This window comes from Micropterus salmoides, unplaced genomic scaffold (assembly GCF_014851395.1).
Source record: "Micropterus salmoides isolate LMB-PRFRI ecotype aquatic unplaced genomic scaffold, ASM1485139v1 Ms_hic_scaffold_12, whole genome shotgun sequence".
Taxonomy (NCBI): Eukaryota; Metazoa; Chordata; class Actinopteri; order Centrarchiformes; family Centrarchidae; genus Micropterus; species Micropterus salmoides.
In genome coordinates this window covers 8,653,190-8,681,006 of record NW_024040263.1, presented here as the reverse complement: position 1 = coordinate 8,681,006, position 27,817 = coordinate 8,653,190, and the positions used below count along the sequence as shown (strand labels likewise).

The window sequence follows — 27,817 nt, the reverse complement described above, 5'->3', positions numbered from 1 at the left end:
ATTTTAGATCCATTATATATTGTCTTATTTTTGGGGAAACTCTGATGTCACTGCTTTTCAAATTCTTTATTAACAATACAGTGACAAAGTAAAAAAAAATCAGAACTGGACACTGAAGACGCAATGTTCATAAAAAACAAAAAGCTAATTTTGATAGCATCTCAAATAAGGTGATCAACCATTACATTTATTGTTTGCTTAATTTCTGTTCTGTTGTGTTTTTTCCTCACCATGCTTGCCGAGATGCTCCACCAGCCTTCGCAACACCCGAGGCACACCGTCCTCCATCTGGCCCTTCTCCTGCAGCTCAAACAGGGACACCCCAAACAACTTGGCGTGCTTGGCCGTCACTGTCCTGGGTCGCAGTATGGGTATCTGGACCATCTTCTTCATGTCTTCTTTAATCTGCACCGCTGTCTTGTTATGCTGCTGGGAGAAGAGCAGACAGCAGCAGTCAGCCACTGACACTATGGACACAGAGAGCAGCGCTGGAGAGTCAGGCTAGACACCACTGACACCTGTCCTGGAGCAGGGAGGGCTCACTCTGCTGCATAGATTAAAAGGTGTGTATAGTTATAGTGGCGGTGGGTCTCTCTTTGGCGCTCATACATGCTCACCTCCTGCAATCGTCATACACTTAGAGGACACTGTGTACTGTCCTGGGAGGAAGAGAAAGGGGAGGGCTGAAAGTGCAAATGTGTTGCCATGACAGATATCAGGTTACCACGCAACACCTTTGCTTAAAGGCATTGCCAGAGTGACACACACACCTGCACAAATAGACATCCGCAGGTGTTGGTTGTTCAAGTGAGTTGATGCACAGCCGCCATTAATACCTATAAATATTAATTTGAATGGATAGTGTGCTGAGAGCTCAAAGGGCTATATGTCTACATTTGGATATGAACAATTGGCCAATTAAAAAGGTTTTACTGGAAAGCATCCTCAATAAGTCAGGAAACTTGCGAAGAGTTGGAACAGAAACTTCCTTTACTCTAATGAAATGTTTGTGTAGTCAGATCCTTTACTTGAATAAAAGCAGCAGTAGTATAATGTAATAAAACTCTGTTACAGGTAAAAGTCCTGCATTCGGAATCATACTTTCATATAGTAAAAGTATGAAAGTATTAACAGTATATTTTAATTACAGTAAAATTACTCCTTTTTCCATAGGTGAGTGTTATACTATATTATTTGATTATCATTACTTTACTGTATTGTTATTATTGATAACATTAAAGTGTAAATAGCATTTAAATGTAGCAGCTATTTGAGGTGTAGCAAATTTGAACACACACTAGTTTAATATAGGCCCATACATCACATTTTATAAATCAGGTAAATATTCTTTCAATGTAAAAACATAATCTGCAAAGTAACTACAGAAGTCACATGAAATGTAGGAGTAAAAAGTACAATATTTCCCTCTTAAATGTAGTTGAGTAAATGTACCACCATTTACTCATGGTAAATACATTTGCTCTTATTGTAAAGATGAGCCCAATCCCCTCAGTGGGAAAACCTTGTAAACCAGAGTCTAAGCATGTATTAGTGTTTAATTGACCAGCTCAGTTCAGTATGTCTAATCAGATAACTTGTCAAGGCAAACGGTGCCACCTGCTGCCTCTATCTCTGAGTGTAAACACTGAGTGCACACAGAACTCTTCATGTAAAGAGCCAGCGTCAGACAGAGCAGGGTAAATAATTGATTTGTTTGGCACATTTAACTACAGCATGATGCACTTCTGTCTTTGTGTAGTCAGTACGAGGAGCAAGAGAGTTAAGACTCACACACCAGAAGCAGGTTTCGATCACTGGGTGAGGAGGAACAGACTTCCTGCACGTCAGAGCAACACAGATTCAGAGCAAGTTTTACTGCTGTATCCATAGCTACTACTACACCATGTGACATATTGTCATTCCAGAGTTCACCGCTTCAAACGAGTGAACTGACCCATACAGTGAAACGAGAGGCCCCCTGCTATGATTTTTGTCTCTGTGAGGTCCTCGGTGACACAGCGGATTTACCATGTTGAAGAGGTAGAAGTGGGTTGTGAAGAGGAAGTACCACTGAATTTATTCCCTATGTGGCCAATTGTTTAGACAGAATGGGTACAGGCTTGTGCCACACGCTGGTCAGCTGATTAAAATCCACTTCACAGACGGTGCTGAGGAGACAGGATCTGTACGATAGCAGATGCTGCATTAATACGACATGCATCTGAGAAGCTTGTACAGGCAATGTGTTAATAGTGCTCAGTCATCCACTCCTTTCTGGCAGGTGCATAAAAATATGCCAGTTGCACCTTCCTGTAAAATGTGTGAAAATGTAATAATTAAGATTTTCATGACTGTTCATGCTTGGATGAGCTGCCTGAAAAGCTAGCACTACTTAATTGGCTAAATTGCACTGACATACTGTATTTTAACAAAAATAATAAGATAGGCTAGGTCTTCAGGTGGGAGAAGATGTTAGCAGTCAGAGAGGTGTGAGAAAAAATGGGAGGTTTGGGTAGGTATAAATAAGAAAGCTATGATTGTATTTCAAGCACAATGTCATAATTCTTTGAATATTCTATAACTGTACAGTACAATCCTAAAATCTCTGTATCTACAATTTAACTTTATATTTACAGATCATATAGTTTTATAGTAGACTGTCCAGGTATAACAGTTCATTGTTGGTCATAATGTTAACAGGCCACAGCTCAGTTTAAGTAGCAATGGGTCAACCTCTCAGGGCTGCAAAGGGCTCCAATAGTACTACTACTATTGGGGCTACATGCAGGTGTTAAAGAGTTAAGCTGGTCTGAGCTAGGTCTGACTGTGACAGGCCTACTGAACAGATGTCCCCTAAATCTGTCTTTACTATCATGCGAACACACACACACACACACACACACACACACACACACACACACATCACAGGTCTAACCTCACACTGGTTTTATCAGTCTGCATACATCGATGAATGTCACTATGAACACACATAGACCTTCATTCGCCATTCAAAATTCAGTGGGATCCTGCATATATGCCTTGTTCAGACACAAGTGAAATATATCAGATATTCAACATGTGTTCAAGCCACATTTGAAGTTTCCGTCCATCACATGGTTGTCACTTTTTCACATTTAAGGTTCATTCAGGTAAACTACCAATAACACCCTGAACTATTTAATGGTGATTTACTATGAGTAATGTCAACAAACTCCAAAACAGGACCCCCAAGACCAAGATGTGACTGTTAAGCTGATGATACACGGGGCAACTTTTTGAGTAATGTTGCTGGGCAATCTTGCTAGTGGCAAGTCCGACTATGTTTTGAACGGATAGCGGCGTGGTGGCGGAGTGGTGAGGAAAGGAGATTACGGTAGTAATCTTTACTCATTACCACTGACGGCAATGTTGCCCTGCACGAGTGCTCAAAAAGTTGCCCTGTGTATCATCAGCTTAACAGTAACGATCAATAGATTGGAGAACTACAAAGGCAATTAATACAAGTACAGTGGTTAATTCTCACTGCAGTATGCAGAATAAATAGGAAACAGCATTCATATATAAAAATAACTTCAAAAAATGACAAAACAGTGAAGTATTGCACTTGAAAACATATATAGAAAAGATTAATTCTAAGAATGGCAAGAAATTGGTCAATAATCTTGTGAGCATTCACAATACAATATTTTAAAAAAAACGTACTACAAGCAAACCACACAGCTACTAGAAAAACCTGAAAGCTATATATAGTGGTGGCCCCTCATGGCTACAGATTGGGCAGTCATGGACGTTTTCTTTTCCTTAATTCATCTGTTGATGCAACAACTTAGTATGTAAATTACAATTCAGAAAACAAGAGGACCAATTTGCAGACAAAGCAGCATGTAATCTGTGTTCACACCTTCACACCAGAGCTGAGCTGCAATGTTGGATTCATGTAAAACCCCTGGTTGTGAGCAGGTTACCTTGCAAACACATAATTGTGCTTTTGTCACATTGGTGTGAAAGTAAGTATAAACAGAGTATATAAAATATCCCACTCCTCCCTCCCTAAATACAAGTCAATTTCAAGGTTTTTATTCAATTGCCCCTTGACACACCAGCAGCTACAGAGCTTGTGTGAACCAAAGCAGCCAAGGAGAAAGGGAAGCACATGCTGTGGGTACCCATTTGCCTCTATTGTTTACCGGGACAGTCTGTTGTGATTAACCTAATAATCCTCATCCCCTTCTCCCCTCCCCCATCCTTAAAATATTTTCACACTGCAACTTCTGACAGGGAGGAAGAAACCTATTGTCAAGGGGCTATTGAGAGACTCAGGAAGCTAATGACTGTTGAAAGTCTGCTTTCTCCTCTTGAGAGGACACTCAAACAACAAGTGTCAGCGTCAAGATTCTTTTCATTCATTTCATTTTCATTTTGTGGAGTTTGAGTGGGTAAAAAAGTCTCTAAGTCTCTCTAAAATGTTAAACACAAACACACTGCTAAAAAGCAAGGCCATCTTCCTGTGCCTCTTGCTCATGCAGAGAATAGCAAGCCCAAGCATGTGCCCTCTGTTCCCAGACCTCCACCCTCTCCCTCCCCCTTGTCTCTGCCTCTGTCCCTATGTGGGTGGCCATTGAAGCAACTGGTAGCAAAAGCACCACAGGCACCAGAAGCAACAGCTGCTCATCTCAAAGAAACTGCTGCTAGAGACACGCAGTTTGAAAAAGTACACAAAAAGTAGACCGTTAAAGTGGTTTAGTTCTTGTAAAGACTGTATTTCCATAAAGGAAATGTTGTCATAGAGGCACTGGATCATTGCTAGGAAAAAACATTGCAGGCATGGATGGGAAGCAAGCTTAGTGTGTTTGTAGCCCTGTTTTTGCTCTTGTACTGTTACAGTGGTGTACGGATGGCAGACTTAAAGTAGTGCTGGCTAGCAAGGAACCTGCTTTCTCTGTTAATACTGCAAATGAAAGTATTCATCCTGATGCCGGTAGTCATGTATTTAGTGAGCAAAGTTTATTCTAGGAAGGTAAAGCATGTTTTTCATCAGGAAGAAAAGATTTGTCCCTCCTTGACATTTTAAAAAGCCACTTGTGTCTGCCAGAACATTCAACACACACACACACCGTCACAACAGTGTGTGTGGACTGACACTGAACAGCACCGTCCCGTTATGCATTCTTTAGCCCTTAATCACAGGTTGAATGGGAAATCTTTGAGCCAACTCAGGCTTTGTAGCTTCTACTCACACAGATGGCCAGAGCTCCTGCCCCCATTCTTCCACAGAAGAAATGCCTGTGGAGGCAAAGATGAGGAAAATGTGCTTCTATCTTCCCTCCTACTTTCCTCACTCTGTTCCAGGATAAACTCTTGGACTTTTCACAGTGGTTGAAATCCCCTTCCCCTAAAAACGTGGCAACCACATACTCCAAACGCAACCCTGATAATCCAAGCCAGGAGGGAGTGTAAAGAAGTGCTGTCAGTACCGGCAGGCTGTCCAAACCATGAACACAGATTAGGGCTTGTCTCTTTCTCTTCCTCCCTCTTTATTCCCTTCTCTCCTCCTAGGCTGAAATCTGAGCCGAGCTCTCCCATTGGCCGAGTGGCCTGGTCATGTGATTAAGGGGTTAAAACCCAAAACTTGAAATCTGAGGGAAGAAAGGAGGAGGTAACTAGTATGCACTGAGAACTAGGAGGACGGCCTGAACGGTCATGTCGCTGTGAGCTGTAGCAAAACTAAATATCACACAGAAAAAAAGAAAAACTCTTTGAAACATGGCTGCGATGCCTACCATACACTGAGTTTTCTATTTTGAATATTGTATATTGCATATAATTTGCACATTTTTCTTTGTAATTTACAATAAATTATCTTTGTAATTACATGGTAATAAAATACATTTTCTTTAGAATTTAAACTCATATAGCAATCATAAAAATTTTTTATTTAAACACCAAAATTATTTTGTTTATTTAATTAACATGTTTGGCGCAATGTTTCTTTAACTTGTATGCTGTAAAATGTATGAAATATCAGTTGTAGTATTAAATAAAAGTTGTTACCAGAGAGCAACACTTAATGGTGAACCCTCAATAAAATTTTACACTGACTTGGCCTGTAGCAGAAGAATAAAACCAAAACAGAAATGAGCAAGTAACACTGTCAAAATCTTTATTTCAATACATGAGCTTTAGTTGGTTTTGCCACTTTCATATATAAACTTCTTGATGTTTTCATCGATCCAGTCGCTGAAGGCAGAGACACGGGTGAATACTGAGGGTTTCTTGTCTCTGATGCAGCCCACAGGGCCAAAGCTGACGATTCCATGCACCTCCCAGGTTGTGTTTGCTCCGGAGGCCGTGCAGGCGAATGGACCACCAGAGTCACCCTACGGGAGAGCAGGAGAGGAAAGTCACCAAAGATTTACTATACGGCATAAGAAGATGCATTGGTGAGCATTTGATTTTGTCAGCCACAATAAATCATCTGTGTGCTCTGGAATTTGCAAAGGTCAGTCTTTAACAAAAATGTGACAGGATTTTCTTCAGGGAGGCAAATGTCAGTGTTGTGTTTTATAAAAGCTCTGTTGAAATTTAAAAGCTTTCTGTTCTGTTCTGATCTGTTTTTTAGAATATCTAATCTTCCCATGTTGCCGCTTGCATGTTCGCTCATTATGGCAAACAAATTTTCCTATGTTCTTTTGTACAATTATGCATGAAAACCAGGCAGACATTTGCAGTCACGGCTGACTGATCACAAACAACACAGTTTACATGGCGTTACATAACAGACAACCCAATAATGAGAGGACAGTACACTTACATAACACACGAGAAAAGCTTGAAGAGAAACCAAGTACCAGAGCGATTTCTTTCTGAATGTGTCCTCTCACCTGACAGGCTGACTTGAGCTCATCTGGGGACTCATAGCCAGCACAGACCATGGAGGGCCTGAGGGTGTCCCACCAGTAAGCAGGTTTACTGCAGGTCTGGAAGTCAATAATAGGGAGGGCAGCCTGATTTAGCTTCTCAGCCACTTTGGGGAAGACATTACCTAAGATGAAAGTGAAAAGTAAAGTTTATGTTGTTGTAGAAGGCATAGACACAGAGATGCACACATTTACATCAATATAAACATCCAACTCTCCTTATCTTTAGAAAATCAAGCCAAGACATACTCATTATGGAGTGTAGCTAACACATGAAAAAATAGTGTACATCTTCAATTAAAATGAAAATCAGTAAAAGTACCAAACAAAAGATTAAAAGTGAAAACAACACTGGAGTCACAATTTTACAGAACAGCATCATACTGGCAGAGATAAAATTACCTCTAGTTCCGAGAGTAGCATTACAACTCCATTTCTTTTACAAGAAATTGAAATGCACGATCACTTCTACCTTTCTCGTCTCCCCAGCCGGTGACAAAACAGCGTGTCCCAGCAGGCATCACAGCCCCGGGTTTGGGCAGACAGATGGGGCTGATCTCCCTCTTCATATTGACAGGCTTGGTCAAATGCACCAGGGCTACGTCATTTGTGATGTCAGTGCGATCCTGCTCGTAGACGAACCCCTTGTGGCGGATGATGCCATCCACCTTATAGCATTCCTCTGCTGAGGGAACGTCCCTGGAGGAGTTCATGTGGTGCTTCCCCAAACACATGCGCCAGAAGGAGGGTGTATTCAGTGGGCTGGAAAGCAGGTGGAAGGTTGAAGGTGAAAATTACAACTTGTTTAACTTTTCCCTATGGCTTTTGTGCAAGCTTATTTACACATTCAGCAGTTACAGAGTAACAATAAAATAGATTTGGAGTCATGTCTGTGGCAACCTGGCGAATGAAAGCCCAATATTCACTCTCCTTTAGCTCTGTTTTTGGTCTCTACCAACCCTGAGGGAAATATCTGGCTCTTTAGCTGCTAAATGTTCCACTATGTGCACCAGATAGTTGCTGAGTGTGTGTGTCTGCTGTTTGGTGCTGAGCAGGTAGTGTATACTGGGTTTTTGAAGCTTTATTGCAGAAAACACACACATATACACACTGAAAATGACACAGTGAGAGAGATGACAGTAAATTTGAGAAATGACACAGTGAAGAGAGGAGCTGACAGTAAATTGATTGACATTGCTTTAAAGAACTGTGAGCTAAAATTGCATTATGTAGTTCTAGAGATGTGTCTTACAACATGAAACAGTGGGCAGCAGTTAGTATCCACTCTTCGTGAATCAAAGATCCTCCACAACCGTGCATGTAAGGTATAGGAGACATAGGTGAAGCCTGGGGGAGAGAAACACATTTGTTCAAATTAAAAGCTTTTCTCTATGACTGTTAGTCAGACACACAGAGAAACAAGAGTAGACAGTACCTGCATGGAGACCTGCCAGGGCCAGGAGTAGGGGATCGCCTCCTCCCCATTAACCACCCTCAGAGTGGCCGTACTGGGTGTCACTTCTGGGTTTCCACAATTTACTGGCCAGTCTGCAAAGAGAATATATACAATACAATATATAGAATTATATTATGTATAAATAAGCTCCTTTTTTTTTTTTACCATTTTAAAATTGGGAACCTTCTAATGAGATCACAACTAATAACCCCACATCAGAGACAGTTTGGCTAGGCCTACACTCACTGATAGTGATGTTGTCCCATGGGTTAGGAGGTGGAGGAGGTACAGTTGGGATAACATTGGTGTCAGTGGTCCAGTAACCACGAAAACCCTTCTGCTGATTGTCTCCATTACTAAGGAAGCGAACAATGACCGTGTTGCTAGGGATGTTGATAATGGGTGGAGGGGCAAAGCCGCAAAATCGACCTGCAGGCCAGACAAAAAATGAGAGTTTGAGAGGAAATGTGTAAAAAAAAATCCCACAAAGACAAAATGGAGACAAGAGAATTTGTAGTACAATAACAAACCTAGTGATGCCATGCTTTCTCCATTGAAGATCTCCACATAGTCCACACATTTGTTTAACATGTTTGCAGCTTGCAATTCAAAGTGAGTGAAGGCTACATGGACACTTTTTGCTGAAGGAATGGTGATACGCCATGTGCACACAGACTGGGCCTGGTAGTCACTGGGCCAGTTTGGAGAGGTGATTTCACCCTGATTAGTGCTGAAGGTCCCTCCACAAGGAGCTGTAAAGGAAAAGAGGAGAAGAAAAGAAAAACAGACAATGAGATATATTAGTTTTGCCTGAAGGCTATTCCCTCAGTGTCTTGTCAGGTTCACTTTTCTCCTGTCTTACCCTCTGTAGGGTCCACTGCCCTCCAGGAGGCAGTGAAGCCTGTGTCCACCACCTTGTCGTTGGAGGAGAAGCTGATGTGAAGTGTGTTTTCAACGCTCACCAGGTCTTTAGGGGGTACATGGCTACAATGTGTGCCTGAAGAGAAATGAACGTGAACAACAGTCAGGCTGACTTTTATAGTGAATCTCTGTGCTAAGAGCTTGTGTATGATGTTATAAGTATATTAGTATATTAATTACTAACTCATATGCTTCTCTCTGTCCTATTTTAATATTATACATGCATGACATATACACGTGCATAGCCTACATGATTTTTAAGCCTGAGAGAAAAATCACAAGCTAAATCAGCACACCTGTTCTAGTTAGTTGCAGGCAAACATCGAGAAAAGAGAAAGGGAAAGCCACACACTCATAACGTTGATGCAAAATCTCCCCTCTTCAATATAAAGGGGTTGAGAAGGTTGACTTTCCTAGATGTAGTGCAGCCTTGGATGGTTTTTAGTGCCAGTTAGCAGATGTTAGCATGCTAACTCAGTAAACTGTAATTGTTGGAATCATTCTGAGCATGTTAGCATTTAGCTTAAAGTGCACATTAGCCTCTAGCATGGCTATTTACTCTTAGCATTGTGTAAAATTGTATTAATATGTAGAGATTCATGTTTGTGACATGTACTTATATACAGTATGTATGATTGTTTTTCTATTTAATAATTTTTGCTTTGTCATTTTTGACATACATTTATTTTTCATATATTGTCCTCAAAGATATATAGAATCAATTATGCTTTCTTTTATTTTAACTTAATAATTGAATTGGATCATTATATGTACAGATATAGATTTGTATTTTGTGGATTCCTTCCATAATTTGAATGTATGCTGTTTTGTAGTTGGACTCTTATCGAGCATTTTTCTAGTTTTTGCTTGTTGGTTTCTTGATATGTTTATATGTTTTTGTTTCAGGCCTTCCTTGGATTGGCCTCTCAAAATGACTGCCCTTATTTGAAACACCTGTCAGGTGACTTTTGCTATTTGTCCTGAAGAAGGCGGTTGGCCAAAATGTCAATCTATATAAGTTGAAATAAGTGAGTGTGGGACTTTACTGTGACATGTCATTTACGCATACTAATAGACTGCAGTAACTGTGCACAAGTGTGAGGGAGATGCTGTGTAACATAAAGCAAAGAAATCACATCAATAAATAACGGCAAATTCATTATCAGCTGGAGAGAAAAAGGAGGCAGATATTCACGTACCTAGGCTTCCTATTCTGTCTGTGAGTTTGACTTTGTCATTCAAGCACATCTGACTCTCCTCCATGGAGAAATTGTGGAAATGGAGGTGGACCAGTTTGCCGAGGGGCACTTGGATGTTCCACTGGCAGCTGGCTTTGTTGTTGTAGCTGCGAGGGTAACCCATAGAGGACACCGTGCCTCCTGTGCCAGTCAAGTCCTTTGGCCCTCCACAGCCAGACGCTACACAAGGAGGGCAGAGGGTGAAAACCAGCAACAAATTCTGCCTTTGTACCATAAAGCAGTTTAGTTTTTCAGCAGTTTAGACCAGCTGGATTCATACTGTGCTCATTGTAGATGTCCCTGCGGATGACATTTCTGATCCAGGGGATGTAGGCAGAGGAGCGGGTGAACACAGAGGGCTTCTTATTCATAATGCATCCAATAGGACCAAAGCTGGTTATACCATGAACTTCCCAAGGACCACCAGGGGTATCCTGGCACACCAGAGGACCACCTGAATCTCCCTGTCAAAGTCACAAATTAACATCAACAACAGCATCAGCATGTTGTTAGATAACATCTGTGTAGAGTTGGATTTGCACAGTCATCTCATTGATGATCAGAATGATGTAAAGCCATTGTTATCTATTAGACATGTACTCCTGCAGGATTTGTTTTACCTGACAGACAGACTTGAGCTCATCAGGCAGGGTATAACCACAGCAAATCATGGAGGTCTTGACCTGGAACCACCAGTAATCCATCCTCTTGCAGGTGTCAAATGGCACAACAGGCAGCGCGACTTGGTTAAGGGTCTCTGCGACTTTAGCATTCAGTGAATCACCTGATAATCACAAAAAACTATTAAACGAAAAGCGATTAAAACAAAAGCATAAACACAAGAGGTATTTGCACATTAAGTCCAGCAGAGGGCATGCAAACTATGCAACAATGAATGTTTAACTCATGAGGGGTGAGTGTCTCCTCTCATGAATTATTGTATAATTTCAGTGAGTGAAAGTGAGTATATGAGTATTGACATGCACATGTGCTGACTGCTAATGAACATGAAGTTGAAACAGCACCAGTCTCGTCTCCCCAGCCGGTGGCGTAGCACATCTTTCCCCCAGCTAGGACTTCCTCTTCGGAGGGAAGGCATGCGTACGAGATCTCCTGACTGGGTCTCACCTCCCCGTCCAACCTGACCAGGGCAATGTCAAACTCCACCGTGGGCACTGTGGGATACTTGAAGCCCTCATGGCGATAGATACCAGACACGTTGAAGCAGCGTTCACTTGGCTCTGTGTAGGTCAGGTTTTGTTTGCCAAGGCACATGCGCCAGCGCTGCAGCTCGTTAGCATATCTGGGTAGGAAATCGGCAGATGAATCAATAATAACACCTTACAGATTATAGTAAACAGGCCAAGACACATGTCTATGTCACTGCACCGTGTAAGCTGACAGGATATTGGAGCAGTATCTGTTTGCACTGTGGCACTGTGGAGTTTCTAGTTTTACAAAAACAAATGCATTTGTACAGTTGAACCACACCACACTTCGTTTTAGCACATAACCTTAGACACATAACATCCTGGCTCACAGCAGCAAACTATATAGCACAAGGCCTCCCCAGTGCAGCAGCAACTCTCCCTCCAAAGGGAGCTGTAGACCATTAGCCAGGGAGTTGAGGCATCTCTAACAAGGCATTGCTCTTGCACTGTAATAAGCCAGAGGTAAAAGCACAGACACCAATAACTGCCTTCTGAGATTACGCAAATGGGCTTCCAGGAAGTTTGAGAAAACGTTGTGGGAAAAGGTGGCATTAAAAAACTGAACTACTGCACATTGGTCTTGCTTTTAAAATGAATTACTTTTACAACTTGAACAACTTGAACATTTAAAAAAAATATACAGCATGTATACACATGTACTGTGTGTGAAAATGATGAAACAGAATATTTACCTTATGAAGCAGTGGGCTGCTGTAAGTACCCAGTTCTTATGAATGAGAGTACCACCACAGGTGTGGAAGAATGTGGGTTCTGGACGACTGTCGGGCCAGACCTGAAACAAACGTCATTAAAAATATTTGCACATTGATTATTAAAGATGATAAACACAACTGATGTTGATTATGTACATTTTTAAAAAACATATCCATGCAGTCAGTTAATCATTTAATGAGATATCAAAGGACAGAGGAGGATGGAAAAAATTACTCTTTGATATCACATTATGAATAAACAATGCCTCTGCATGTATAGCTTCTTTATGTGAACTACATTTATTCACAAAATCTCTCACCTGCATGGACACTTGCCAAGGCCAGGAGTGTGGCTTGGCTGCCTCTCCGTTCACAATGCGTGACACAATAACAGGAGGGATGGCTGGTTGCCCACATGAACTTGGCCAGTCTAGAAAATGAGAAGAAATCCATTGTAATCTGTCCTGTGTCTGGTTGCATGTATGAATTTGTTTGCATATAAACAAAGTCTGAATATACTATACATATCTGCAGCTAACAGACCCGTGTGTTGCAGGGAAGAGGCTTTCAATCACTGGCTCTGACACTCTGATTCATGTTTTTTAAATCATTTTCCAAACACACCAGGTTGACACTGATGGCTACATAGAGCTATATTTTTTGGCTTTCACTAATCTGCTAGTCTGCTGTAATATATTCAGTGTATTTTCATGCAAACACAATACCATGCTCCTGCTGCAAACAAACAATGGGTCCTAAAATAGACTTTCAAAAACACTGACTCCTTGACATCGCAACATCAGTGTGGACAAAGATACACATTTCTTTTGGTCATCCAAGGAGTTGACATTAAAGTGCCCCAGTCATTCTTATCTCATGTTTTCTCCTTTCATCTCTCACTCTCCTTCCTTGACCCAACACATAAGACATCTCTGGTGAGAGCCTTGGTGGAAAAAACCCAGAGGCAGCAGAGTCCATCTATAAAACTCTATTTCAGCAATTGGCTTGGCAGGAGCTTGTGCCACCTGGGGCTCATCGCTGGGTGAAGAATGAGGATCGGGTGACAGCCAGCAAGGAAGGAAAGTGAAGCACCAGACCACTTCAAGCAAGGAGGAGATGGGAGAGGGAGGGTGTAAAGAAAGGTTGAGGATGGGAGGAAGCCTGAATCAAATGAATAGAAGGCAGGCCTCCGTGCAGCTTTTAAGGAGCAGTTTGAAACTAATGGTTGGTCATCGTGACTGGTGGAAAATACTGCTCTGTTAACCTGAAGACTGTATAACATAGCTGTAGAGATGTGTAAATTACAGAAACCCAAAACATTACATTTATTGCTACATTATACATAGAAAATACACAATGTCATATCTGGCACATAAAATACTGCACAAATACTTAGCCACACTACAGTTTACTGCAGCTATGTGAAATCTGGTAATCTTTTTTATCTGCAGCTTACTATTATTTTGTCATGGTTTGGGGTTTTCGGGTCATATTTTCAGTATGAATTATTCTGATTATTTTTCTGTTAATAAATTAAATGTCACAGTAGGCACAAACTCAAAGGTATTAAGTTTACAGTTATTTTATAACTATAAATTAAGAAAGACTATAAGAAGAAACTATAAGAAAAGTAGCAAATCATCCTATTATGGTGTATGTCCATGTGACAATTATATTCACTCTGCTTTTAGCTCTGTTTTGTTATCCTAGAGAAACATATGGATCTACAACAGCTAAATGCTCCACTATGTTCACCAGCTAGTCGCTAACTTTTTCTGTCTGCTGTTTCTAAGCAGGAAGCGTACCATCTGTTTATCAAAGCTTTTGTGCTGAAATCAGCCCACTGCTGTGTTTGGAAATGAGGTTAATGAGAATGGAGTTGTAGGCCAAAAACACAGGTGCTAATTCTCTGTGAGATCAGATCCCTTTCACATTAGACATCATCAATTGATCTTTTGATAATATAAAAAAATAGAGACAAGTGCAGCCTTAAATGTACTTTCAACACTGTGGGGTAATGCGGATTTTAGCAAACTGTCAGGCTCAAATTGATACTCCACCTATGGGGATGTTGTCCCAAGGGTTTGGATGAACAGGCGGCTCAGTGGGAGCAGGCAAACTAGGGTTTGTTGTCCAGTAGGCCCTGAAGCCTTTTGCCTCAGAAAACAAGTCTGCATGGAAACGAATCACCAGTCTGTTGCCTTTTGTCTGGATGGTAAGAGGCAGCTTAGTCCCACAAAATGGACCTGGAATGTATTGAAATAAAGTGACACACAGGCTACACAAGTACTTGTGTATATACAGTAACAGCAACAGTGTAGCTACACAGTATATTAATTAGGATTAAAATTAATATTTTAAATAAAATTAATATCTGGGTCTTTGGGATCATGTAGTAACTTCACACAACAATTTACCGTGTTTTTGAATCTGGGCATTAGTCAGACTGTTGATGTCGTACACCATTACGTTGTCTAAGCATTTGGATGTTAGGAAATCTTTGGCTTCTAGGTCAAAGTGGGTGAATGTTAGGGTGATTTTTTTCCCCAAAGGCAAAGCGATGTTCCACATGCACTCTGTGTTAGCCTTGTAGTTCATAGGCCAGTTCTGGGACTTGATAACCCCCGTTTCCTCTTTGGAAGAAAAGCCACAGCCCTGAATTTCTGAAACAGGAAGAGATATTAATTACATGATTCTAAATGAGCCACAGCATCTGTCTGTGAAAAGAGAGAGCATTCAGGTGTAAATATATACAATCATAAAGTATTTGTACTTTAATTGAACAACATTCAGTTTTATGCTAAATTCTAGGTTTTATTCATTAGATTTCAAAAGGAAAAATATTGAACTTTGTACATGTTTTTGAATGTGTCATTTCTATTTTTCATTTCTATGTTAAAGATTTTACATATAAGTTACTACTCAGCTAATAACATATCACCAATATTATTACAAATAGAATATCAAGCTGTATGTAACAGTTGAAAATCTGCTGCACTTTGACCATCTACAAAGTGCCACTTACAGAATAATGCATATACATTCTGTATAATTAGTACTTTTGAAATTTTGCTAATTATAATTGTGTATATTTAATATATATATATTTAAAATATATTTAAAGTAAAAGGCATTATCTTTACTTGTAATGGAATATTTCTTCATTGTGTATATCAAAGTAAAGTACTTCTTTCACAACTGCATGTGGTGTTCACATTATTTTTGTGCCTGATAATCATGATAAAGAAAAAGATAAAGGAGTTTCATCTTGTCTTCATGCTTTAAACTTTACTCTGACCTGTGCTTTGACAGAGTTCACACTGGTTATGCAATAACTGGTGTTTTTATGAATATGTGGCAGAGGAGTGAGATGTTTTATGGTTTCTCTTAATGAGGTGCTGAGCAAGGTGCATCAAGTGTCAGTGTGTTGTGTGCTCATGTGTGTGGCCGTGTGTGTGTGTGTGTGTGTGTGTCCTCTGTACCTTCAATATCCTCAGCATACACAGCCTCCCACTTGGCAGAGAATCCTCGGTCTGTGAGGCGACTGTCGGACTGGAAGGTGGCAGATATTGTGTCACTGGCACTGACCACCACTGGAGGAAGGATGTAGCCACAATGTGTGCCTGAGGACGAGAGAGGACAGAAGTAAAAAGATAGAGGAAAATGGAGATGGTATACTCAGGAATGGGAGGATCAAATAATGTAGCCAAACTGATAAGAGTGGCGAATACACTGTTGGGTGTGAGTATGTGTGTTAGGCTGAGTCCGGTGTGGTTAGTGGTTGATGGATGGGGTTGCTGAAGCACTAACAAATGAAGGTGACTTTACTTTCTGTGAGTGTGACATCATCTGCCACTGAACATAAAATCAGGTGAACAATTAACACTGTTTCTACCAGGATCCTATGAACACAAAAGATAGCATGAACTGGTGAGGTTCATTACATCACTGAAAGATAATGCTATTCAAATCTATGATGCTGCTTATTTGTTCAGATACATCAAGGTATTTTTGGGCATTCAATGTGTGATGCTGCAGATTGTCATATAAGACTGCAGTAATTAGTTCACATGATCAGTCTTTCACCTTTATTTGTTGTTTTTATTTGTTGAAGCAAATTGTTTTACATTTTGTTAAACAAAATGTCATCAACAAATATTTTTCATCATAATTTACAAAATATCATGGCAAATGTATGCATAATCACTTAATAAGTTCAAAAAATGCAATTAACTATGTTCCAGTGTTGTACATTACATCACACAAAACTCTTCACACATACTAAAAAATTTAAATTCAATCATTTTGTTGATGTTTAAAGGCAAAGTGCTCAGAAAAATGTTTTATAATAAAATAACATATAGTCATGTCGTTACAGTTCCAATAGAAGCAGATAAACAATAATTTCATTACAGCCCACTTTTTTCCTAAAGCTGCTTTAAGTGATTTGTGATAACTAGGTGTACAAAAAGACAGACACACAGCCCTGATATACTGTTGACTTTATATGCTAACATGTTAACAAACTTAAACATGCAATAGACATAGAGAAACATAGTCATCTCCTCCTCAATTTCTCACAACAGGACCAATCTTGGATCTACTGTATATTTACTTATATATATTAATATATATTGATAATTGCCTTTTAGCCCTCTTGAGAAAAAATATCTTGGCCTCATAGCTTGGTAGATGTTGACAAATGTTTACCATATGAACCAATAAAACTAAAGCAATGACCTGAAAGCTTTTGAAAACATCAAGAAGCTGCAGAATGAGTTGATTCCCAGTGGGATCTACAGTATTAACAGTACAGCAAGGCTATTATACCTTTGCACAAACATTAAGCTGACTCTGTCATGTCAGTCACACAGCAGTATAAAGTTAGCCAGAATGCACGAGTGTATGGACATGAGCCACAGTGTATTTTATTTATTTATTTGTAAAAGGAATGTTGTGTTATTTGTTCTTGTAGAAGCTACATAGATCCTGCTTTAAGGGCTCTTTGAAGCTAATGATTTTTCAGACTTCTTGGATTTTCAAAACAGATCTTTAGCTGCCTCCCCTTATTTCTGCTTTTCATTTCTCTCTGCTTTTCACATACAAACACACACAGTCCCTTAAATAACAACATACACCACTAAAACACTGTGTGTGTTTCACAGAGAGTGTGTGCTTGTACCTCAGTGCTTTAGTCCTTGAGAACTCAGCAACAGATAAAGCTGTATCAGCCTCACTGCAGCCACTGAAGTGAATAATAAGGAGAGATAATTTATAGTTTGCTGCGCTCTTTCCAAAGATCTTATCAACAGTTTTACAGCAGAGGACAGATATTATACTGTAATCCTATAGCTGTTAGTCTAGCAAAGTGCAACAAACACAAGCCAAAGTCCTCATGTTTGATGACAGGTTATATTCTACAGAGAAGTATATTAACTGCTTGTTTGCTGTGTTTGTCTTGGTGCCCGACCACCCAAATGCCAGAGGAAGAGGAGTTTATAACCTTTAGTCCATGGTGCCTGCTATTCAGGTACCCAAATATGAGGAATGGCCAATGTGTAAAACTTATATTGTGAAGAATAACATATATAAATATTTAAAAAATTCTCTGTGCATAATGTAAAACAGTACAATATCAAGTTATGGCTTACCTAGTGTGCTGTAATTATCTGAGATGACCAGTTTGTCCTCCTTGCATTGTCCAGTCTCTCCTGTGATGGCCATTTCAGTGACCTGCAGTTTAACCAGGAATCCTTTGGGTACAGATATCTTCCAGGAGCTATTTAGATGAGCAGGATATGTATTTGGAAAACCCAAGGACTGGAATACTCCTTTACGCCCCGTGAGGATTACTGGACCACCACTCCCTGCGCAATAACAGTGGAGGGAGTGATGTTGAAAACAATATTTGATCACATTCACACCTTATTATGTAAATTGTATTTAGAAGAAGGTAAACTGGATCAAAAGATGTTTTTTGACCATCTGAACTCCATTTAATAGAGTTTATTATCTCTCTTATTCTTTTTTTAACTAATGAGGAACAGCTTGCTTTGATACAAAACTGCCCCATGACCAGTTTCATTGTGTAGTACCTTAATTGGCCACTGGAGAGAACCGATCTTTCTGCCAATGGCTTTAATACAATGATGAATAGAAAAACCTCAAGAGGGATCTCCCCACTCCTACGCACGGGGCTACTTGCATTCATCCTTATTTGGTAGCTGTCACTTGATTATACCTGTGATTGTGCAGGGGAAACTGCGCAGAGAGGCATAGATAACATCGGCCAAGAAACAACCCTCATAGACCATGTGAGCACATATATAATGATATGATTTTATTGGGCATCAGTATTAACTTAAGGAGATAGGTTATTACAATTTGGCAGTCTGATAAAATAGCTCTTAGGTCAGCTAAAAGAATGAATGCTTTAATGGACAGTTTTCTTGCTGGTACAACATTTATATTGATGCTGTTATTTGGAAGAGAGGCCATCCCATACATCTGATAAAATGGAGACATTCAGGGAAGGGTATGTTGGCTGGAAAGTCAATTCAACCAAACTGTGTCATGAAATTTGAAATGTTTAATGAAATAATCATTAAACATGGATCCCAGCCAGGGTTGGGAGGGTTAATTTAAAAATGTAATCCGGTACAATTACTAATTACTTGTTCAAAAATGTAATCAGTAACATAATCCAAGTACCAGAAAATAAAAGTAATGTAACCTGATTAGTTACTTTTGGGTTACTTCAATACCAAAAACGCAAATAAAGACCAGAGTAGCTATCAAAGATTCCTGGTCTGCTCAGTGGATTTTTAGAGAAACATACAATTAGGCAATAAAATATCCCATTCCCATGAGATCAAAATCGATGTTTAGGCCTAAATGTTTTTATATGATGATTGCGTCTGGGCCTATACATCATGGCAGGATCTGGCCCATCAATGACAAAAAAAAATGTTGTTTTGTAGGTATGTTTGATGATATTCTAGAGTGTGTCATTTCCTAGAAAACGACTTCATAATGTTGATGAATCATCCTACACTGGGAGGCCTGTATTAATTTAGTGTCCAATGAAAAGCTTTCTTTGTTTTTATGACGCTGCTGAAAAATAGTGTCTTTCTGTACAAAAGCACAACGTTGTTCACTGATTTTGCTGAAACGGGATCATATTTGATGGAAAATGTTATCTGGCTTTCTCTCTGATGTTCCCCGGCTGCCCTGCCTCACCTCTGTGATTTACGGAGTTCTCTTTTAAGCTTTACTTGTTGCTGAAGCAATTCAGTTGTTGCTAACAAGTTGCCATTATCTAAGAAGCTCAGTTAGCCAGCAGCTACTGGTAAACTTAGCTTACTCTGTCCGTACTGGGAACTCTGTGTTCCCAGTACCCAGCGGGGAATGACTGGTAGCGTCGCGGGTAACTGCATGGACAGGATCTAACACAGCCTCATTAACGTTAGCGTTAGTTGACTCAGCCCCGGGGTGACAAGAGCCAAACCGGCAATGGTTTGGATACACGCCGATCAGTATCTGTTACAAATCCCTCATTAGCTGTGTGTTTTTACAGGAAACACGTAAATAGAAAGTATCAATTTGTTCTTAAAGTAATCCCTATGTGTAATGCCCATTTTTACAAAGTGTAGGCCTACCTGTAATCTGATTACCTACGTCTTTATTTTCGGCACTGTAACAGAATAGAAGACAGTTACTTTATTTTTGTATCCTGATTACGTAACGACGTTACATGTAATCCGTTACTCCCCAACCCTGATCCCAGCTAAATGGCTTATTTTAGATGTACAAGAGGGGAAATTAAACTTAAGTAGTAGGTAGGTTGGAGTTGCCTGGGTCCAGACCTTTGAATCCGCCCACTTCACCAAGTTGGAAAAACCTAGAAATGGAGTGTAACAAGTTGACAGTTCTGTCTAATATCAGAAAGGTTTGAAGAGAACGCTTACCAGTAGATGTGGGAAGGGTTTGTGTGGTGGGTCTGGGTGTGGTTGTGGTTGGTCTGGGTGGTGTTGTGGTGGGAACAACAACAGGTGGAAGGCTGGACTTGGTGTAAATTGCTCTGAATCCTTTAGAAGTCAAATGGATGTCTGATTTGAAGCGGACTACCATTGTGTTGTTATTGGTCTCCACTGGCTTTGGCATCTTCCCCCCACAGAATTTACCTTTGATGGATTATATGTCAGTGTTAAAAAGACAGAGGAATGATAACAGCAACGTCCCCCATTTTACGATCGACAATTGACTCAGTGCTGTTTTAACAATGAAGTAAAAGCAGACAGACTTACACTCATTAAGTTTAAAATAAACTCCAGAAACTTCTCAAACTTTAAAGTGAGCTAATTTTTTATTCATGGGCTCATACAGTTGATTTTGCTAATGTTGAACAAAGCCCGCAGTCTATTCTGAATTTCCAGATATCCATTTCCCTGATATTCCAAATATCCATTTGCCTTATAATCAAACATCCAGCTTTGACATAATCTGTGCTGATGTGTGAAAATATTGTGGTATCTTTTAAAACCTGTTAGACTCATGCATGCATACATTACATACATACAAACACATACATTTATTTTTTCCCCTTCCTTCCCTTTCTTCTTGTGTTCCTCACTGCACACATAGTATATAGTATATAGTAGAACATAGTATAATGTGTAATGTCATGCTTACCTACTGAAGAAGAGCCAGCCTTGTAGCCGTCATAGACCTGCACAAAGTCTCCACAGACCTCAGGGACCAGGTCAAAGGAAGTAAATGTCAGTCGAATCCTCTCTCTTTTAGGTACCGTGATTCTCCACTGATCCAGCATAGAAATAAAGCACACACAGACACCAATTAGATTTCTCCTCCAAAATTTCCTTTTAAATCACAGCTGATTTTAAAGAGCATAAAGAACGCAAATTACTTCACCCACCATGGGTTTATAACGTGTTTATAACACAGATGATCCTTTAAATCAATCCAATTAAGTCTCATTGATGTAGCAAACTGCTGCCTGCATCACTCTTCATGTTTTTAACCTTCTCGTCTCCTGGTTACAACATGAGCGGCATTTTGACACACTGTCACTCATAACTAATTTTATCACTGATTCTGCTCTTGTTTGGACAGGTGGTGACCTGTCAAGCTAAAGCACAGCAAGATTAAATTATGTTGACAGCCAAATAACATCATATGACTCCACGTCCAAACGTAGCATGCAAGCCCCAACATTAAAATTGACTCTGATTTAATTAGATGCATTATTCACAGATCACGACCACAAAAATGCTGCCAGCATGAGTGTGTTGAAATCCATAATTAATGGATTTACTTTGAGATGCTCATCTGAAATCTTTATGTTTGTTTACAACCACATGCTAACCAATACTGTCACACTATGTTACAAGAAACTATAGGCTAGTAAATATAACATGGCATGGTATAATATTCAGGATGTCTTCCAAAAATTGAGTTGCTGTTGATTTCCACAATGTTTATATATATAAAACCAAAACAATGAGCCTTGGGTGATAATTCTCTGTGGGTTTACCCCTTTCACATACATGTAATAATGGGATCCACTGTAATGTAAAAACATAAATTATAACAGTTTTAAGGGAAATATAGGTGAAAGAGATCAATAGTGTTCCCAGTAAAGTGTATTCTGAGTGCACACTGTGCAGTGTGATGTTTTTATTCTTATGTTGTTGTAATTTTTGAGCAATCTCTGACATAAGAATTACCTTCAGGAGTAATAAAAATCTATTTTATCTTATACCTGGTATAGTGCTCCATTCAAGTAGTTCTGCTCTGGGAAGCCGGGGGTCATCAGATCCCCCTGGTCACCTTGGAGAAAGCCACCGGCTCCAACTATTTCTGGCAGCAGGGATGGACAAAGGGCACTTCAGCTCCACAAACACCTCAAGGATACCCGCAGTACACCCCTCCACCTTTTCCATCCCATTTATTTCCCTACTCCTATCCCGCTTCTCATCCAGCACTGATTCCCACATTTATGTTCTAGGTCAGTCAAATAGTGTATGCCATATATATCCAACATTATTCAAGACTCAAGGTGAATTTTCTTGCAGAAATGGATTTCCACTGATCTTCTTACCTGATGTAAGCTCTGGAGCCACAGCTTTGTAATGAGCCTTGAATCCTTGGTCTGTTTTTCTGTCATTGGTGTCAAAGTACACCGTCAAGTGGTTTGTAAGTGATACCAGTGGTTTCGGTTTGGTGTAGCCACAGTATTTACCTAAAAACATCACACAAATTATGTAGAAAGAAACAGCACAATTCTGCACAGCTAATTCCTCAGCAATGAAAAGATGGGTAAATTGTCAAAACATAATATCGTGTAAAGATCACAAAGAGAGGCCAAATGACAAAAATGTGAGGCAAAATGATAATCTCATAATCCTTCCATGACTGTAGGCTATTTGGAGTTACAAATAGCAGGTATCTATTGATATAATTTTATATAAAATAATTTAAAGTTGTTTATTTGGCATTCACATATTACAATGAATACATATAATTACCAATAATGTAATATATATTGAATCTGTTAATTTTCCTCTAATTAACTAAGAGAGAACTTAAAATGGTGAAAACATGATCAAAACTGTTCCAGATTAACTGAAATCAAAGATGTCTATGAGCCAAACACACTGCTTTAAACTCTGCAGTCTGGTTGGGGAAGTACCGTAAGTAGAATAGTGTGCAGTGTGCAGCAGGACTCTGTGGCTCACTATCTGAGTCTGCCCATGGATGGATGGGTTGATTTGGGCACAACATCAAAGCTGCTACTGCAAGCTGAAAGAGCTGGTGTCTGTCTGTCTATCTGTCTATCTATGTATCTATCTATCCATCCCCTTAGGTTGGAATACTTTTTACCAATGATCCCCAAAGAGTCTCGTAGTGTGATGGAGTCTGCTGAGCAGAGCTGGGTCTCCTCTAAAGCAAATTCTTCAAACCACAGATGGATCACCTGCAACGGAAACATGCAGAAATGTGTCATCTTTTTATTTCAAATCTGAGAAGCTGATAAGAGAGACGGGCTGGTGACTAGGAAGCCATGAGAGACTAGGTGTAAGAATACGAATGCGTGCACGTGTACATGTGCGAGAGTATGTGCAACTGTGTCAAGATAGATAGATAGATTACTTTACACTTTAATTACTTGTTTAATGAAATGTATGGGGTTGATTGTTCTTAGGTAGTGTGTATGATTCTTTGGCAATATTGTTGTTATACATTCATGCCAATAAAGATAATTTGAATTGAATTGAATTGAATTGATAGATAGATAGATAGATAGATAGATAGATATATAGATAGATAGGCAGGAAGGCAGGCAGGCAGGAGGGCAGCCATTCTAACAGAAGAAGAATGAAAGATTTAGTTTTCTCCTGTGGGTGTGGGGAGGAGAGCTGCCGAGAATGGAGACAAGACAGCCATCTGTCCGCAACGCTGCCACTGCATTCATCCCAGCTGTCCTCCACTGCTTGGCCTCTCATAAGACACTTTCCACTACAGTAACTTGACAAACTCTACTCTGCTATAAAAGACCCTGTCTGAAAAAATGATTTGTTTTGATCAGCATTGTCCTGTAAAATAAAGATGAATGTGTTGGAACTGGTTTTCGAGAGGAAAATTATTTCGGGCCATTACAGAATAATCTTGTGTCTTTTAGCGGTCTAGGTTTCCTTTGTGCTTTGTAAATGAAATAATTATCATTGATAAACACTCTAAACACTTGATAAACACTGTATTGCTCACCTTACCAAAACCAAAGATCTATAGAGAGTGCAGCTGCTTTCTGTAGTTCTGAACCCAAACTGAGGAATTCTCTGAATATGAGGATCGCAACATCGGTTGAGGCTTTAACATGACATGATTTTAATAATCCACTTCAATTTCTTGATTGCAATTCTTAAAAGAGTAGCATTGCGCTCCTATTAACTTGTGAGACTTACAATTGACAGTTTCTAAAAAAGGATCAAAATTGATGCAGGAGAATGAGAGATGTCGTCATTTTTATTATTCTGTGCATTCTTCTTCCTTCTCAAAACCTGGTGCCTACATTACCCACAATGCAACTCAACTGCTAACAGTTTGGAAGATGATCCGGGCATGTTGCTAATGGGGCTAATGTAGCCCTGTGCCCCAGGACTGTAACTCTACAGAGCTCACTGACTGAGTTGTGGAGGAGCAGTGATGCTGATTTATGTCACCTTGTCAGGGTCCACAGTGATGTGCCAGGTGCAGCTCTTGCCGTTGTCATAACTACTGGGATAGTGTGAGCTGGTAAAGGTGCCTGACTCTCCGAACAGCTTCTGAGGACCGCCACACCCTGAGTCCGGCCCTTGGAAATATATGACAAAGGAAGACACTTGTTATTGCAAATTGTTTTTGTAAATAATAGCAACATAAAGGGGTGTGATGGGGCAGTGGATATGACACATGCCTTTGGTGTGAGAGACCCAGGTTCGAATCCACTGTGAGACACCAATATGTCCCTGAGCAAGGCACTTAACCCCTAGTTGCTCCAGAGGCATGCGACCTCTGACATATATAGCAATTGTAAGTCACTTTGGATAAAAGCGTCAGCTAAATTAATAAATGTAATAAACCCTATATTACAGTAAAGCTAAAAGCTTCTACCCAAAGAGAAAGAAAACAGGAGCATCTTATTATTATTATTATTATATTTGTGTAAAAGAGATTCTTTAGTGGTGGTGCTAGAAGAAAAGTCCGAAAAACATCAGTGTCTGTTCTTCCTCTGGAGACCATGTATAAAACCATCCAGTAGTTGCTGAGATTTTTCAGTCTGGACCAAAGTGGTAGACTGGAGTGACATTGCCATCCATAGAGACATGCTGCTAGTTTGGCTAAAAACATCAATGTAATGTTTATTTATATGTATACAAACAACTTAACTGCAGGTTAAGGGGGAAAATATTTTCCATGAAATTCGAATGACTAACAGAACACCTTATGGCATCTGCAGTGAAACAATTAAATCAATTGAGATGCCTTGGCAACAGCATTGATTATACAGTATGTCATCATCCACAGAAGCAGCATGCTTTCCCTTGTGGCCAGAGCAGCTTCTGTTTGGGAGTCTGGAGCGCAGCTGTGTTAAATAACAACAACATTTTTTTTTGTCTTTTAGGCAGAACATAACAGTCAACATAATCACATTTTTGTTCTGTTGTGTAAAACAAGCCATATAGTTTGGGGAGCAATTATCCTTTTAATGCATTTCATAAAGATTGCATTTTTTCATTTGTTGCAGTGATGAAGATCCAACACTCAAATAGCGCATGAATAAATAATACAGACCAAATGACAACAGTGTGCAAGTGATCACTCCTCATTGCATGTCCTATCTGCTAACACACTTGTCACGCTGACAGTGTGCAGTAGACTCTGATGACTTGTAATGCTTAAAGCAAAATAGTTTAGCTGATATTCAATGCAAACCCAAACAATTCACCCACTTCAGTTTCCAAAGAAAGCAAGGCAGAAGAAATTTGCCTCCTTTCACAAAGCCATTTCACACTGAAGAAGTCTTTTTTCAAGACCAGAATTTATAATGGCTTTCTTAAATGAAGAATGATGCTGGAAAGAGATGAAGGAGAGGTGGAGGAGAAGGAGGTACTACTTGGAGTATTTTATTACAGTAAGCTCCTGATGTATTGTAGTGATGACATACATTATTACTATGAAATTACTCAGACAGTACATTTCCTTCATTGACTTCCAGGCAAAAATCCTGTTCTCATATTTGCCGCTGCTGAAAAAGTTGTGGAAACGCCTTCTAGTGGTAGTTTGAGTGCTAATGTCAGCACGCTGACATGCTCACAATGACACGTACAATGTTTGTACCATGTTCAGAATTACTTTAGCATGTTAGCATACTAACATTTGCTATTTTGCAATAAACAGGAAATATGGCTGAGGCTGATGTGTGATCCATTTAATAACTCAGATATTTCAGTCTCAACCATAAAGTGGTTGACCGATATCACTAGAGCTGCTGGCTAAAAACAAGTAACAACTTTCTGTTTCCAAGGCTGCTATATGTTGTGTTAGTTAGTTTGTTGACAAGTGGGAGACTACAAACATTTAAAATCTTGTCAGTATTTCTAACAATTAATACACTTTGCAGTTCTACATTTACATATTTTTACCTCCAAGTATTGATAGCTCACTGTTGACTCCATATTTAAATCACTGGCAGGTAGACATTCAACTGTTATAGTACATACAGTATGTGTAGTACATATTTACCTGTAGGAGAGTTTTTAGAGGTAACATTTCACAGATTTACAAAAAAGAAAGAAAAAAAAGGAGCCTGGAGAAGATATGTGTGTCTTTTCTATAATTTCAGTAAAGAAAAGCTGACAGGGAAATTTGTCATCAATCAAAAGAGACCGCAGGTCCTATTTGACAATTTCATGCCTTTTAGTGTTGCTCAGTCACTGATGCAGTGGCCACGGCAAGCTCTCACTTTTGATTTTCTTTCGACATTCTTCACTGTCGCTGTCTTGTCTTGTTGGATTTCTCCCCACAGCCGCTGAGCTGTTCACTATACACTTTGTCTATACCACAGGGGCATGAACATGATCTAAAAAAACTTTCTATTCTATTCCTTCTTGAGAAATGTTTACCATTACAATATTGTTATGTAATTGCCTTTTGATCATATTACTGTGATGTTACTGATTATTGCTCGGCTGAGTTAAGGTGATTATCTTACCTGCGAAGGTCTATGCACTTACAAGTAAGCAAATAAACACAAGAGATATAAAAACCTCATTAGCACAATATTGCAGCATGTTTTGTACCTCAGATACATGTTGGTATTGAAATAAAAAGTATACACACTCACCTTCTGCATAAGGAGAAGAGTCAGGTTTCTCACTAAAGTAGACAACCACAAGGCCGATGCAGGCACCTGTCATGGCCACGAAGAGAAATATCAGACCCTTTTCCAAGGTGGTCATACCCCTGGACCAACCACGACCCTTCTCTACATCCATTTGTATCACAGCGGTGGAGATGCAACAAGCTGTGCCTCATCCAACAATTCACCAGGTTAATACCAACACGTGGAGGGCAAGGGTGTACGTGAACTGTGAAAGAGCAGATGAACCTTGAGCTCTTTCAGATGTGGTGTTACAGCTCGCCAGCCTGTGTGGGCTGGATGTGACCGAGTCATAAATCATACAGTATCATAATGACAGGTTAATAACTATAGATGTTAATCAAGAGGTCATCAGCTTATCTTTCAAGGGGACGGACTGAAATAAAAGGTAAAAGACAAATATATCGCTTGTGGCACAGA

General features: G+C 39.7%; 2 protein-coding genes and 1 long non-coding RNA gene across 7 annotated transcripts in view; 1 reads left to right on the top strand and 2 right to left on the bottom strand.

Moving 5' to 3' along the window:
* fam13a (family with sequence similarity 13 member A) overlaps positions 1 to 5,432 on the bottom strand; it is a 62,283-nt gene extending 56,851 nt beyond the window's left edge. For 2 of the 5 annotated variants that reach the window (XM_038713173.1, XM_038713172.1), the window contains exons 1-2: positions 5,238 to 5,422; positions 231 to 429 (exon numbers count right to left, since the gene is read on the bottom strand). In XM_038713173.1, coding sequence (XP_038569101.1) covers positions 231 to 429; positions 5,238 to 5,264 — 226 coding nt within the window. In that variant the 5' untranslated portion in view covers positions 5,265 to 5,422. Of the gene's footprint in view, positions 1 to 230; positions 430 to 5,237 lie in introns of all 5 variants that reach the window. The other 3 variants (XM_038713170.1, XM_038713171.1, XM_038713174.1) reach the window with 3 other exon arrangements.
* LOC119898885 lies at positions 420 to 10,467 on the top strand. Its single transcript, XR_005443656.1, has 4 exons — positions 420 to 563; positions 6,289 to 6,440; positions 7,407 to 7,704; positions 9,245 to 10,467. It is a non-coding gene; the product is annotated as an uncharacterized LOC119898885 (long non-coding RNA).
* zgc:154142 (uncharacterized protein LOC555481 homolog) lies at positions 6,136 to 27,536 on the bottom strand. Its single transcript, XM_038713169.1, has 25 exons — positions 27,362 to 27,536; positions 24,699 to 24,829; positions 23,359 to 23,452; positions 22,577 to 22,717; positions 22,238 to 22,335; positions 21,148 to 21,274; positions 20,424 to 20,639; positions 18,108 to 18,323; positions 15,939 to 16,079; positions 14,874 to 15,119; positions 14,517 to 14,702; positions 12,777 to 12,886; positions 12,436 to 12,536; positions 11,558 to 11,835; positions 11,153 to 11,316; positions 10,813 to 10,996; positions 10,494 to 10,712; positions 9,236 to 9,370; positions 8,904 to 9,125; positions 8,620 to 8,802; positions 8,353 to 8,465; positions 8,170 to 8,264; positions 7,390 to 7,679; positions 6,882 to 7,042; positions 6,136 to 6,377 (listed from the first exon to the last, which is right to left on the bottom strand). The coding sequence occupies exons 1-25, from the start codon at positions 27,510 to 27,512 to the stop codon at positions 6,180 to 6,182; spliced, it is 4,200 nt and encodes a 1,399-aa protein (XP_038569097.1). The 5' UTR covers positions 27,513 to 27,536; the 3' UTR covers positions 6,136 to 6,179.
* Positions 27,537 to 27,817: the final 281 nt, after the last annotated feature.